Here is a 14513-nt window from a genome sequence, read left to right as displayed (position 1 = left end):
CTGTTTTTTTGTTTTCCTTTTCTTTCTCTCTCCATTTTTTTTATATTTTGGCATGCTTTTTTTTTTTAGCTTGAAATGGCGATTGAAAACCTCCAAAAGTCTGAAGGGATTGCATCGCACAAAAGCAGCCTGCTCAACAGCCATGTAAGTTAACCAGGAACTTTGTTTAAAAAAAAAAAAAAAAAAAAAAAAAAGCAAGAACAACAAAACATAAAATACAACCACAAGAGAAGCACTGCTTTTAATTTTTACATCTTGTTAAGATCCAAATTGTGCCATCTCTCATCCCAAGTGTTTCACTTTAGAGCAAAGCTAGTACTCTCCTTAGGATGACCGTGATTGGTTGAAGTCATATCCCATGGTTCATTGAGCTGCTCCAGAGCTATCAGCTTGCTTTAGTTGTCTCCTGAATGAAACTCTGCATGCTCTTCTAACACTTCTGCTATTGAAGTCAACATGCTCTAGGTCTCGTATAGATCTATGTTGTATAAACATGGCTCCTCAAAGTGTTTTTATTATTACTATTTTATTTATTTCCATCCTGTCCTGTGTTTATTTCAAGTCTTCAAACTCTTCAGAAATATTTAATGAAATAAGGCGCCTTTTTAATTCTGCCCACAAGCCACAGTCTGTCCTGCTTCACAGTCCCTTTCATTGTCCCTTTCAGTATTGTACAGCAGTCACCCAGGTATTCTTTTGAGTTACATCTCTGTTCGGGTTTACGGTCTTAACGGTCCATAACGGTGTCTTTTTTATTATTATTATTATTTATAATATATTTTGTATGAATTAGAAAATGTTATTCTCCCTAATTAGACCGCAGCTTTACAGTGCCTTAATGTGTTTCTCAGCAGATTGTAATTAAAAGTTTATTAAATACCTTACAATGGAGATGGAGAAATGGAGTGCACCTTACGAATGGGGACATTTAAATTAATTGGAATCAATCTTTAATGAAGCTGTAGAAATTCATTACAGGTTGATTCCAATTAGGCTATAGAGCTTCATTAAAGGTTTATTCCAGTTAATCTGTTTCCCCATTCATAATGTCCAATCAATTTATTGGTGGAGAGGGCCTTAGTTACAAGGACCCCCCCACACACACACCCCTCAGCAATAATGTGTTCTATTCTACCATTGTGTTTATACATTATATAGTTTCTCTCCTTAATTATTTTGCATGTCTCATTATACATACAATTTCCTGTTGTGGTCCCAGCTTATGTTATTCCTCTTGCACATTCTTGCCACCTAATGCCTGCAGAACAAACCTCTTCTAGCCTAATGAGTGAGAATGAAGAGAGCCTTGTGCCACAGTACTTAAAGACGGACCCCCCCCAAAAAAAACATGGCGCAAAGATAAATTGCCCAGACTGGCCTCAACCTTTTCAGAATTTATTTTTGCATAAACGGTTAATTAGCATGACAAATGACGATGCTAAGTAGAAGGAACAACACCACGTCATGCAGATCACGTCCTCGTACGTACACCAAATTAACGACATGGCAGGGAAATGCAGATATACCTTAAACCCTCATCGTTTGCAGCAGTTATTTAGTATTTCACCCTAGTATGATCACAGAACTCCTGGACTTCGTTGGTCATGCATGACAACAGAAAAACATTTTCCAGTGCTGCTGAAAGTGGGGAAAAAGTTGAGGGGTGAAAAAGTCAGAGGTGTCCATTCAGAATACTTAAACAGTATACTTTTCAGAAATAGTAGTTTTACTATTTATTTTTTTTGTGTTATCCTCTCTCTCATCTCAGAACACCTCTTTCCTTTCAGATGCTTTTCCTGAAAATGGTTTTGTTTTGCTTTAATGTCATGGCAGTTTAAACACTAAGTGCATCTGAGCCTCTGTTATATTAAAATCGAGACGTCATTGCTTGGCCCTTGCACAGCTTGCATTTCAGCTTGCTTCCCTTCTCTCTCTTTCTCTGCGTGTCGTTCTTTCTAATTAATTTATTTTATCTAGGGCTTTGGAAAGGTGTTTTGATTGGCCTCTCTGCTTTGGCACTTTGATACCTGAAAACAGTGTCTAAATTAGGCCCTGTGTTGATGCACAGCAGACAAACCAGCATTGTTACACAGCAGACAACTGTAATCTGTAAACTGGTTATTTAATCTGAAAATAAAGTTTATGGTGTGAATGGGGAAAAAGAAAAAGCAGATCTATAATTACTATCAAGCGTTCAGCTTCAAGGTAACCTTTTTGAGAAATCTGTTTTTTTGAGTGCTAAGCTTGACAGGTAATTGTTGAAATCCTACCTTTAACACTTCACCAGAGACTGGTAGACTTGTGTTTGAGAAAAAAAAAACATAAATATTTTGATTTCAGCTGTTAACACTTTATAAAACCCTTCTCTGCCCAATAATAATACCCAACATCAAAATTGGTTCATATTCCTGGTTGTGTGTGGTTGTTTATTAATACGTGTAAAAACAGTTCCCAAGTTCCCCAGTAACAGGACATCCCTCGCACAAGACATGCGTGAACAGTTATTAGGATAGTATTTTCTTGGAGGGGGTTAAAATTACATCTTAAAACCAAAGAACAAATGAAATAGTTTTTGTTTGAAAACTCAGGATCCTGACCAAAGTCCAAAGTCCAGCTCCCCTCGACTCCAACTTCAAATGATATGCATCATATTTTTTATATTGGTCCTGATAATATGCAAAACTTTAATTTAAATTCTTATTAAAATAGTAACTCTTCCCCGATCAGACCTTTTTAACTTGTGAACTGAATCTGCAAGGTGGAATAATCATTTAATGCAGGTCTGCTTTAATAATAATAAAAATTAACTTCTGTAAATATTTATTTGGAAGACTCTGTGAGTGTAGGCCTGTGCTGAACCTTTAACATCATCTTTCTTTGTCTGGTTGCCAAGTATTTACAAGTGAACAACCTATATATCAGCTCACTGACCCAGTGTGGTAAAAAGCTGGATTTATACTTCACATACCAGGTAAAATGGCTGCCTCTTCAACATTTGTCTAAGTAGTATAAACAAAGCCATTTGAATTGAGATTTGTGGAACACAAAAGCAAATGATCACTCTGCCAGTAATAATACAGTGTAATGAAAGATAATCAGCAGGGAATTTGTCCCCTTGTAAACTGACTGTTTTCTAAGAGGTATTTGTGAAATGCCATACCTGAGAATCATTCTGCATTCCCAGTGTAGTTTGTGTAAGCAGTGAAGACCAGATCTTGAAAAAGTGATTATTTTATCTACTCATATCTGCTTATTTCAACATTTAAGTTGATTCAGTGTGTCAGCACTTTTATGAAAACCACTATATAGGATGCTAGGCCAGGTTTTATTATTCCAGATATTATACATTTACATCTACCATTTTTTAATGTCTGCTTACTATTTTCACACAGTTAAGTAATTTGAACCAGTGTTTCCCAAACAGAGCCTTGATCCAAACAGCATCTCCTAATGTATTTTATAACTTGCAATGCCATATTGTGCAGATAAGACACTTTTAATGCTTTAAAATGCACACACACATGTTAGTCTATTATATTATACACTATGTATTGTTATATACAAATTAACATGTATATTCAGGTGCTGGTTGGATAACAAACTTGGGCGGGCAGGGGAAGTGCAAGTGGGGACATATTTGGGGGGAAACGCTGGTTTTCATTTTGGATTGACATGACACCTAGTACACAGACCTGTCCCCTTGTTTATTTTTGATTTTTTTCAGTCTGCACCATCCTTTATTCTGTTCCTGTTCTAGAGCAACTAATCTCCCTGTTGAGCTGTGAGGGGAAAAGTTGCATCAAAATGCAGAGAGGGTCTTTTTCCCCAGAGTCCCAGGGTGTCGCAACAATCATCCCTTTCCCCCTCCTGTCCTGGAGATATCACAGGATAATCCTTCCTGCAAATGGATCTCTGTTTTCTCTTACATCTCATGTCAGCGTCGCTTCGTGCTTCACTGCACGGTGATTTTTATCCCCTCGAGTCCTGCTCTGGCACCGTCAACTTGTAATTTGCCTCTGTTGAACGATTTTATTTATGGTTGCTCTTTTTCTTCCAGCTGCAATGGCTCCTCGATAACTACGAGACGGCAGAAGGGGTCAGCCTGCCCCGCAGCTCCTTGTATAATCACTACCTGCGGCACTGTCAGGAGCAGAAACTGGACCCTGTCAACGCCGCTTCCTTCGGCAAACTCATCCGCTCTGTCTTCATGGGGCTGAGGACGCGCAGGCTGGGCACCAGGTCCGCAACCTTACTGCACCAACTTCTGCCACCCACAATGCTGCCTCTTTGACCTGAACCAGGAATATGCTAACCTGTAAATTACGGGTGCTTCTCCCAGACCAGGGTGACAGATTACTGAACTGTACGATTAGTCATGATCTTTGTCCGATGCTGATGAATTGGGGACTCTATTGGAAATTATTTTGGAAAAACTCAGATGGGCCAGCCAATAACGATTAATCTAGTTGCCCTAATCGGGTTAGATGAGATTCCTTATTTTTGCAGAGTGGTTAATGCAATACGTACAGTTTGTTTTAAGGATTGTAGAAAAATCTGTTGTATTGTTAACCTGGAGGAAGTCTACTCAGTCTTCCTGAAAGCCTATGACTAGAGAATCCTGGTCTGTCAGTGTTTCAGTCAACAGTTTACAAAGTTGTACAGGTAAAACCAGTTGTAAAATATGGGTTTAACTACCAGTACCAGAGACACAGATGTTTTAATCAATGGTTGCATATATAATACTATATTAGTATCAATTCCACATTTGTTTTAAACATTTAATTGAGTTCTGTTAAAGCTCTTGGTAAACATTCCAGAGAGCAAGAGCTTCTCCACTGAGGCCTCTCCCAGAGAACAGCACTGACTCCAAAAGCCCAGATTTTGTTGGCTGTAAAAATCAAATCTAACTAGTGAATCCTGGGCTGTCGGTGTTTCAGTCAACAGTTTAAGGAGTTGTGCAGGTCAAACCAGTTGTAAAACTACCAGTACCAGAGATGCAGACATATAGGTTCATTACCTATGGCCTTATTATTTAATAATACAATTGCATTGTATATAATAGAGCATTATTAACTGACCACAATGAAACAAGTTACATTGTGCAATACTAAGTAGAATGGAGGTACAACAAGTAGGTGGGATACAACAAATGTAACTCTAAGTTACACAGTGGAGCAACAAAATATAGTGCAAGATACAACATGGGCAATGTCAATAAATAGGATGGAGAATTGTAGTAGAGTTTACAAAAGCAGCTGGTGCTTATATCAAATAAAACTGGATATTCTGCAGTTAAAAGTGCTGCAGGGCAGGATAAGAAATTGTATTGATGAAAATCAGTAGGCAGACTTGTATTGTTAACTTCTACAGAGACCTGCCATGTTATAATGAACAGCCTTGATATGGGCAGTACACCCATGACAAAACACCAAGCACAAAAAGAGCTGGCAGAAACAAATCTGTATCTGGTAGGCTGTGCACGAGTAGGGTCTAATGCAAGTGGTTTTGTAGAAGGCTAATGTAAACCAGCTTTTTTTCTGGTTGTATGTCTGCTCGGTTTAGTTCTCCTTGGTTCATGGAGACTGTCTGGTTACATTGAGATTCCAAATTGTCAAATGCTCCGCTGGCATGCCGGCTGCAGGTGTTTGCGATGTCATTGTGCAGCTGCATGGCTTCTCTGTTGTTTTTTTTGGAGAAAGTCTCATTCGCATTTTCTTCTCTCAGAGGGAACTCTAAGTATCACTATTATGGGATTCGTCTGAAGCCTGATTCCCCCCTGAATCGCCTGCAGGAGGACTCTCAGTACATGGCCATGAGGCAGCAGCCAGTACACCAAAAACAGAGGTAAGTAAGCACAGAGAGGCAGCTGCTACATCATGTGGTATTTTCATCATCGGACCTGTGCATCCCTTACAAATCCACAACTGTGCAGTTTTCTTCTTCTTCTGCTTATAAGTGCTCTTCTGATGCACAGCAGGAGAAATGGATTAACATTCCACTGAAAACAAATCAGAACATTGCAGAGAATTAAGATCTTTAGCTTTCTGTAATTCTCACATTAATAACTCTAGGACTCACATTTTTGAACCCAAGGTAATTTGTCCGAAGCCTGTTTTTCTAAACCTGTTTTCCGTGTTGCTAAAGAAAGAAAAATGTGTATAACCACAAAGCAATGGGATTTAATTTTATCTTCTGAATGCACTCTGAATGTATTGCAGAAACAGTGCAAGGGATTGTATAATATTGTAAAAACAAAATGACAAATTTGTGCTTCATGTCTGCTGTGTGTATGGACATTCATACTTTTTTTCAGGTTTTCCCCGTTTTCCTTTCTTTATGTAAACAGTAGTTCCAATACACCTGTGTTTTATCTACTTTTAGGTTCAAGCCACTTCAAAAAGTGGATGGAATGGGAGATGGTCTAAGCAGTGGAGGCCAACATTCAACCACAACCCCAGAGCAGTCCGTGGCAGCTCAGAGTCAGCATCACCAGCAGTTCATCGGTAAGGAGCCCCATACACATCTGCCTGTTATTACAGATGGAAGCCGCATCAGTTTTTGCATTTATTGATGTGATTTTAATTGATCCTGAATGTAAGCCAACAGCAGGTGCTTGGCAATAATGCATGTTACCTTATTTTGATTTAATCTGCATAGATAGATGTGGAAAAACATAGATTGATTTTTTTTTTTTCTTTGATGTATTCATTTTATATATTTGCTTTTTTAATACTTAAGCACTGTTAAACCTGAAACGGGGTGCGAGTTTTGTTTTCCTTCTTTGTGTTCCTGTATCAGGTGTGCCTAGTTTGTGGTCATTAATTGTCATGTTTGACAGTGATTTAAACAGTGCACCCCTGAAAACCCCTTTACTTGGAATTTGAAGAGAGGAGAACATAAGTATCATTTTGTCTCAGGCTGAATCTTTGCTCCCACCTATCCTTGCCAGGATTGGATGTTAAGAAGAATATCACTGGCGAGAATTGCAATACCATTCATGTTGTAATGGGAGACACAGGATTTGAATTTCCTGTCAATTAAACTTGAGCAATCATCTGCCTACTCCCACAAAGATTATTATGCTCACTACTATAGTCTGTGGCATGTCAGGATAGTGCTGTATACTGTACAGCATTGTAGTAAGTGGATGTTTTTCTTTGAGGCGCATTCCGGAAGTGCAACCTCATGTTTTGTAATTTTGGCTGCTGAGTCACAGTGTAACAGTAACGTGGTGGCTGTTACGCCTGCCTTCCCCTTGCTGGTTTATGATAAAAGTCTCCAAACAATAATTGTGTGGGGCAGAATTCAGGAGTATGAACCGTACAGTGGACAGCAGTGGGAAACAGGGTTGTCAACATCCTGGGGTATTGTGTAGCCCTTCATGTCAATTGTGAGCTTGGTAGTGTTGTTCCTTTCTGTATCCTAATGAGTCACACAACCTGGGCATCTAGTGAATGGGCAGCAGCTCACAACAGCCTTCCATGAAAGTAAAACCATATGCTGCAGAAACTGCTCTAATTAGTTAAGAACAAGAAGAAAGAAGTGACTCCTAATGGGGCCTGTTTTGTGTTTTGTGTTGAAGTGCCCTTTTGTGCGTTGAACACGGCTTGTGCTACACCTCCCTTTCCTTAGGAATACTGAAGAAAAAGCCAAGGAGCCGAATGTCAGACCTGTGTCAAAATTAATTTGGGTCATTAGTGATGCTCTTCCTTTAGCTTGTAATTATTGTGGCTCTACACAACTCAGCTCCACCCCCCCAGAAGTGAGCGACAAGAAAAGAACAACTGCTTCAGTTCACCCACATACAGCTCGTTCTCACTTCTTGTGACAGGACCTATTTCTCTACACATTAAAAACAGTTTGCATTCATTAAGCAGAAGTGCAACACTGCAATGCAATACAAACTTCTTGAACATGCACCTTTATGGAGGAGAACTAATTCAAATTCACTGCATTTTTATTTTATTTTTCTCTAAACACAGACAATAACGAACAATAAGTACTTATTCCACTTGCTATGATGATGTTTGCTGGTGATGTTTGCTGGTGATGATTGCTGGTGATGGCGGCCTTTAGCAAAAGTGCCACCTTGAAGGACCAAAAACATAGGGAAATAAAACCTGTTGATGATGAGAATTGTAAAGGTGCTCAGTGTAACATTTCCTTCCCTGTTCTGTTGGCAGATGTGTCCCACGTTTTGCCTCCGTTCCCTAATCCAGACCTTGGAGCCTGTCCCCTTCCAGACTGCATCACTATGAATGATGTGAAGAAGCTACAGACCCACTACAGAGACCACTGTGAGGTACTGCTCCACACCTACACCTTACTGTAGCTCTTTCAACAGCCAATGACACTTTTCAATCCCAAATCTACATCTTATACCAAAGTACCCCATCCTGTCACACCCCTGCATTCAAGTCACTCTTGTTTTGTTGCCCATCCATCATGCACTGATCAAGTGGTTGGGCTCACTGGTGTCAATTTCCAGTATTTTCCATCTTTGAATGGATGTCCTCTACTGGGTGCAGGTGGATGTGGTGTATTGCTATCTCCAGTCATTAGCCAGTTGTTATCTAGTACAATCATAACAACCTAAATCCTAGTCATTACGACAGATGATAAGAGCACCAGAGAAGGGGATTGGCTAGAGACAAGTGAGGGCATTCTAAAGTGATGTAGACTTAAGCGTTAATGTAAACGGATGGGGTTTTAAATATGCTGCAGGACTAGGGTGAGATTTTCTTGAGATGGCTATTGGCAGCCTGCCCTGATAGCAGCTGCTGTCATTTTCCGTTACCTGTAATAAGCAGTGAATTTACAGGCACCAATTAAACAGATTGGCTATAATTATATTTTACACTCCTTAAAGGCAGTTTTCATCTGCTGTAAGTCTCCGTATGTCAGTGTGGCCCCAATTACATGGAAGTGCAAGGAAAGGGGATCTGGGGTGACTGCACTTCAGAGCAGCTGAAAATTTGAAAGCTGAAAGAAAAGTGTTGAATACAGGTGTATGAAATATAAACCTGAAGCTACTTGTATGTTAATTTCTAGTGTAACGTCTTCATCTGTGCCTTTGTGGTGGCAGAGCATTATTTGAACATGCTTCTTGCAATCGGGTCTTTTTTGATTTCTGGGAATAGGAGAGTCCACCCAAGCAATTTGTCTACTCGCTTTGCATAGTTGGTTTGGTTTTTCATTTGGCGTGTCTGCTTTTTCACATTCTGGATCTATTTTTTATGAAGAAGGCGAACGCTTAAACTTGGGGCCTGTCTAGTTAAATGCAACTAATCTCCCCAGTACACCTATTTTCCACCCTCCAGCCACATCACTGCAGTGAAAGAAGTGGGTTGCTGAATGGGTGAAAGCCCTAATTAAGAATCAAGTATAGGTTTGAACTGTGGGCTCAAAGTCAAGAGAACACCAGTTATTTCCCCACTGTTCACGTCTTTGGCAAAGGTTTTCACTTGTCGTGTTTTAGTATCCACACTGCACTATGAGCCCACAACTGTGTGATATTTATCTGAGTCTGTATTTATCGATTAATACATTTATTGTTTTCTAGTGTGCCTTAAAAGAGAGAGTCCAGCAAGCATGAGAAATAAGACCAACTCAGAATCTGGAAGTGTAAAGAAGAGCAAAGTGTAATTAAATGAATAAATAACTACATCTTATACATGTATTATTATTTCTGCTCGTCTCATTAGGAAATGGGCTTTGTTATACGCACTCCCTTCTGTTCCTTCATGGCTTTTGTTAGAAAACCTTTTCGGCAAACCTCCCCTTAATTCAGGAGATCCCAATTAACATTTCATCCTGTTGGGTTTTGTGTTGCCATGACAGTAAAGATGGTCCTGATGGTGCTCACTAGGCACAAGGTGTAAATAATGCAGCTGCATATCCCCCCTGAATGTGCTCACCTGACTGTCTGGCATCCTCTACCTGCACTGGCACACTAAACTTAAACTTAAACTGTGCCAGCTTTGCTTTCCATATCTTGAAAGCCTTGGAATGGAATGGAAATGGAAGGAAATTCTATATGAAATCTAGCACAATTAAGACGGCATCAAATAGACTGAACTTCTAAAACATAACCTACAGGGTCTAACATAGATGCTCATGCAGAAAGCTGATCATGTATATTAATTTAGTGGGAAAACTGGCCAATTTTCCTGTGAAGAAACTGTTTTATAATGGTGATTATAACTTTCACTTTTAAAAGTTGGGAGCCATATTGAGTTTTGCAAAAAGAAAGGCCTTGGAAAAACGAGATCAGGAAACATATCTGAGGAAACCAGAACAATAAAATTGAATTCCAAAGCTATGTCAACAATACTGCTCGAAACGGGGGAAAAGTGAAAATGTAGCAGAAAAAAACTAAACAAAGTTCACTGCTAGAACAGCTGCAGGAAAATGCTTTTCATACTCAACAATTTGATGTGGTTTTATACAAGTTTGCTGTATAAACATGTGGTTAGTAAAGAGATGAGTGCTATTTGTGATTCAGGAGTTGGCAAGTTTTTTTTCTTTTTGAGTTTCGAATGTTTGAGCTGTTGCTAGTAGCAACTGTAAACAAGGTTACCATGGTGATACTAGGAGAGGAAGCAAAACATATCATGTGATTGAAGGAAAATCTATACTGTGTATGTAATCTGATAGGGGATGGTTGTCTTGGCAAATGTGTATCCCAAGGCATAGTGTGCAGTAGAGTCAATAGGAATTCAATAGCCAAGCTCAAAATAATTAGGATAAAAAAGATATCGAAACGACAGTTGAAACTGTTTAACTTTTTGCTTTGGGCTAGTTTTGTAACTGCCACACAGGTATGCCTCTAGTGTGTCCCTGTCACCTAGAATATTCACCCTGCAACTTTAATGAAAAACACGTTTTTTTTTTTTTTTTTATAATGTTACAGAATTCTGCAGAATCAGATTAATTTTTTGTAGTGTGAGTGGAGTTGTAAATGTAGCTGCAACTGAACCCCTCCTTCAGCTACATTTAGAAATGAATAGTCGAGTTCAATGGAGATCATATTTGCAGCTCCCTCAGTTTATTTTTATATTCTGCTAAGATTTGTATCAGTAAAGTCCCACCTGTATTTTGCAGTGGACTGAGAGGGAACTCTGTGCAGAAGCTGCCTTGACTGAAATGGTTGATCAAGAAGCATGTCCAAATGGCAATCTAGCAGAAACTGTGTCATGCATCCGACCATGTCAGATTATTTGCAGGCTCTGGCAAATGGAATCCCAAGTAAATGGGAATGATCTGAACTTCTTTCTGTGTAAGATGTGTATTGCAACTATTGAGGTTAATGAATATACCTCAGACAGAAAGCAAATGAGAGAAACTGTGGCTCTTGAAGACTGTATTTCGGGCTGAAAATAGACAATAACAAACAAATAACTTCATAATCAAAGACCTAGGTTACACAAAAATACTCCAAGCAGAAGGCTGTTGTGCTTATGGTATTACACGGGGGAAACTAGATGTTGACTCTGCTCATCCTCCCCCAGGCCACTCTGGACGTTGTGATGAACCTGCAGTTCCACTTCATTGAGAAGCTCTGGCAGACCTTCTGGTATTCAACAGCGCCATCTAGTGACGGAGCCACTCCTGTTCCTCCCAGGTCAGTCAGGTTTTATTTATTTATTTTTTTGTTTGTTTTTCTGCACTGATTTGAAATACAGCTATATGCAATACAATAAATCTGTAAATCCTTCCGTAGTTTATCACTACTAAACATTCACAAGTGCAAGGTATTACAGGTAACAAAAATGTCCATTATAATTACACTATGGGAGGAATGGAACTAGATGAAGTAATGCATGAGAAAGACCTAGGAGTCTATGTGGACTCCTCACTGTCTCCATCCAAACAATGTGGGGAAGCAATAAAAAAGGCAAACACAATGTTAGGGTATATTGTCAAAAGTGTAGAATTTAAAACAAGGGCAGTAATGTTAAGACTGTACAATGCACTAGTTAGAGCTCATCTGGAATACTGTGTACAGTTCTGGGCTCCACACTTCAAGAAAGATATCGCTGCTTAGAGGCAGTTCAGAGGAGAGCAACCAGACTTATTCCAGGTCTGAAGGGAATGTCCTACTGAGAGACTGAGGGAACTGAAACTTTTCACCCTGGAACAGAGGAGACTACGTGGGGACTTGATTCAAGTCTTCAAAATCATGAAAGGCATTGACCACATCAAACCAGAGGAGCTTTTCCAGATCAGCAGGGACACGCACACCCGGGGACACAAATGGAAATTGGGCTTCAAGGCATTCAAGATGGAAAACGGGAGACACTTCTTCACACAGAGAGTTGTCACAATCTGGAACAAACTCCCCAGCGATGTGGCTGAAGCTGAAAATTTGGGAACATTTAAAAATATACTGGACAAGATCCTTGGATCACTTAGTTATTAATGGACACCAAACGAGCACGATGGGTCGAATGGCCTCCTCTCGTTTGTAAACTTTCTTATGTTCTATTCACTTTTGACCATAACAAGCCAAGCCGTGTATGTTTTAGGGGAAGTTTAAATCACTGCTCACCATCTTCAGGGCTTTCTTTCAAAACTTGCTGTATGTACTGTATTTTGTGTTTTGCGTAATGTTGAATGTACAGAGACATAAATGGCTTCATTTTGAAGGGATTTAAAGATTTCAAGCAAGATTAAATCTACATATTCACAAATATCACACATGGAAAGCTAACACTTGCCTCTTTGGGTTTTCTGTGTGATACCCAGATAGACAAAGGAACTTTGTTTGAGATTCATATTGTTTCAGTCTCTTGCACAAGAAATAAGCAGGTCTCTGATTGAGCCTGCAGGTGGCAAAGCTGCTGTATTTGAACTTGATCGCTAAACATTTTTCTGTAAAGTACTACATTTGGACCACAAGAGAATGTAATTTGTTCTCTGTTGATTCCCATTGGCGACATTTATAGTGAAGATAATTTGAATCCAAGTGAAAGCTTTAGTCTGCATTTGATTTCTCACTGATTACCACCTTGGATTACCGTGTGGATGGAACTGCAAGCCATCATTGTAAACACAGCAGTAGAGCAGGGCATCTCCGGCAGGACCAAAGGGAGCCCTGTCAGTGCTCGGTGAGGACAGCATGCAGTGTTTACCCAAAGTGTTTGTGCTTCCAGCGAGGAGGAGACGGAGGGTGCTATCCCCAGAGAAACGCTGATTGCTCTGTGTAAGTACGAGCCAGTCAAGGTGTGGATGAGGAGCTGTGACCACATCCTGTATCAGGCCCTGGTAGAGATCCTCATTCCAGACGTGCTCAGACCGGTGCCCAGTGAGTCATTCTTCTCTCACAATTTTATTCCCCTTATTAATTGTATATCCAGCTCAGGTGAAGCTGGTATTTGTAATACTAGATGTGGTGATTTGCTGAGTATTCTACATTTTCCTTCCCCTATTGGGAATGCTCAGTACAAGTTTAATCAATACACATTTGAATAACAGCTCTTGGAACTCAACACTGGGACTAATCTCCAGAAATGTTACATTTGTGAATACTGTATATATTTTCCCCATAGTCCTGTAGTCTGACTTCTATGATGTATTCCCACACAACATATCCTTATATAAAATCCATACAGGATTACCATCCTGTGTACTGATATACACATGGACCTGGTTTACTGATTTATCCTGAAATTTTGAGAAATCGATAGTCTAAACCCCTTGAAGTAGTAATTTCTTGCATGGAAGTTTAACTCGGTTTGTTTCCTGTTGCAGGTACCCTTACCCAAGCCATTCGTAACTTTGCCAAGAGTCTGGAAGGCTGGCTGACCACTGCCATGAGTGATTTTCCTCAGGAGATAGTCCGCACCAAGGTACTCTCTCATCCCTCCACAATGAACTACTGATGAGAGGGATAGAATACCTACTGAACTCACTTGCACTTTAATACCTTCTTCACAGTCGCTTGATCATATTTACACTGTAACAGAAATAGTAATATTATTTACTCTGTATTATTAATCTTATGTTCTTTAATTTAATATATAACAAAATATAATGATCTGTATAATTTCTAAAGTTTATAATTTCATCTATTGCTAGCAGTACCTATACAAATATTCCATCAGAGTGACTGCATTTTTCATGAGGTAATTGCTCTCTTGATGACTGTCATAAAGCACCGAGACTTAATTAGCCTTGTCTGCAGAGATGAAGGAAAAAAGAAAATTGAGCCCTGCTAGAAAATACAGAGGAAGGCAATCAAACGCACTGTGCTCAAATTGCCTGTGCTAACCTTGTGAGCTTTTTTCGATGTTTACTCCCCTGCCTCTGCTATAAACCTGAGAGCAATTAAATCACTACCCACAGACGTGTGCATGAACACTGTGGCAATTTATAATTATACATCAGACCTTTTAAGCTTGCTCGGTCGGAAAGCAGTTATTTTCTTTATCTTTATTTATTATATGTGTGTCCCGTGATTCACTGCAGATAAGGAATACCCTTGCTCATTTGAGAAATTGAATGTATTGAGA

General features: G+C 39.5%; 1 protein-coding gene across 4 annotated transcripts in view; it reads left to right on the top strand.

The window, feature by feature from the left end:
• Nucleotides 1-14513, top strand: part of rfx2 (regulatory factor X, 2 (influences HLA class II expression)) — a 58151-nt gene that overhangs the window by 39646 nt on the left and 3992 nt on the right. For all 4 annotated transcript variants that reach the window (XM_066695643.1, XM_066695641.1, XM_066695642.1 and 1 more), the window contains 8 exons: nucleotides 70-144; nucleotides 4058-4239; nucleotides 5725-5844; nucleotides 6382-6503; nucleotides 8184-8302; nucleotides 11511-11623; nucleotides 13155-13306; nucleotides 13753-13850. In XM_066695643.1, coding sequence (XP_066551740.1) covers nucleotides 70-144; nucleotides 4058-4239; nucleotides 5725-5844; nucleotides 6382-6503; nucleotides 8184-8302; nucleotides 11511-11623; nucleotides 13155-13306; nucleotides 13753-13850 — 981 coding nt within the window. The remainder of the gene's footprint in view (nucleotides 1-69; nucleotides 145-4057; nucleotides 4240-5724; nucleotides 5845-6381; nucleotides 6504-8183; nucleotides 8303-11510; nucleotides 11624-13154; nucleotides 13307-13752; nucleotides 13851-14513) is intronic.

This window comes from Amia ocellicauda, chromosome 22 (genome assembly GCF_036373705.1).
Source record: "Amia ocellicauda isolate fAmiCal2 chromosome 22, fAmiCal2.hap1, whole genome shotgun sequence".
NCBI lineage: Eukaryota > Metazoa > Chordata > Actinopteri > Amiiformes > Amiidae > Amia > Amia ocellicauda.
This window is presented reverse-complemented; position numbering and strand designations above follow the sequence as displayed.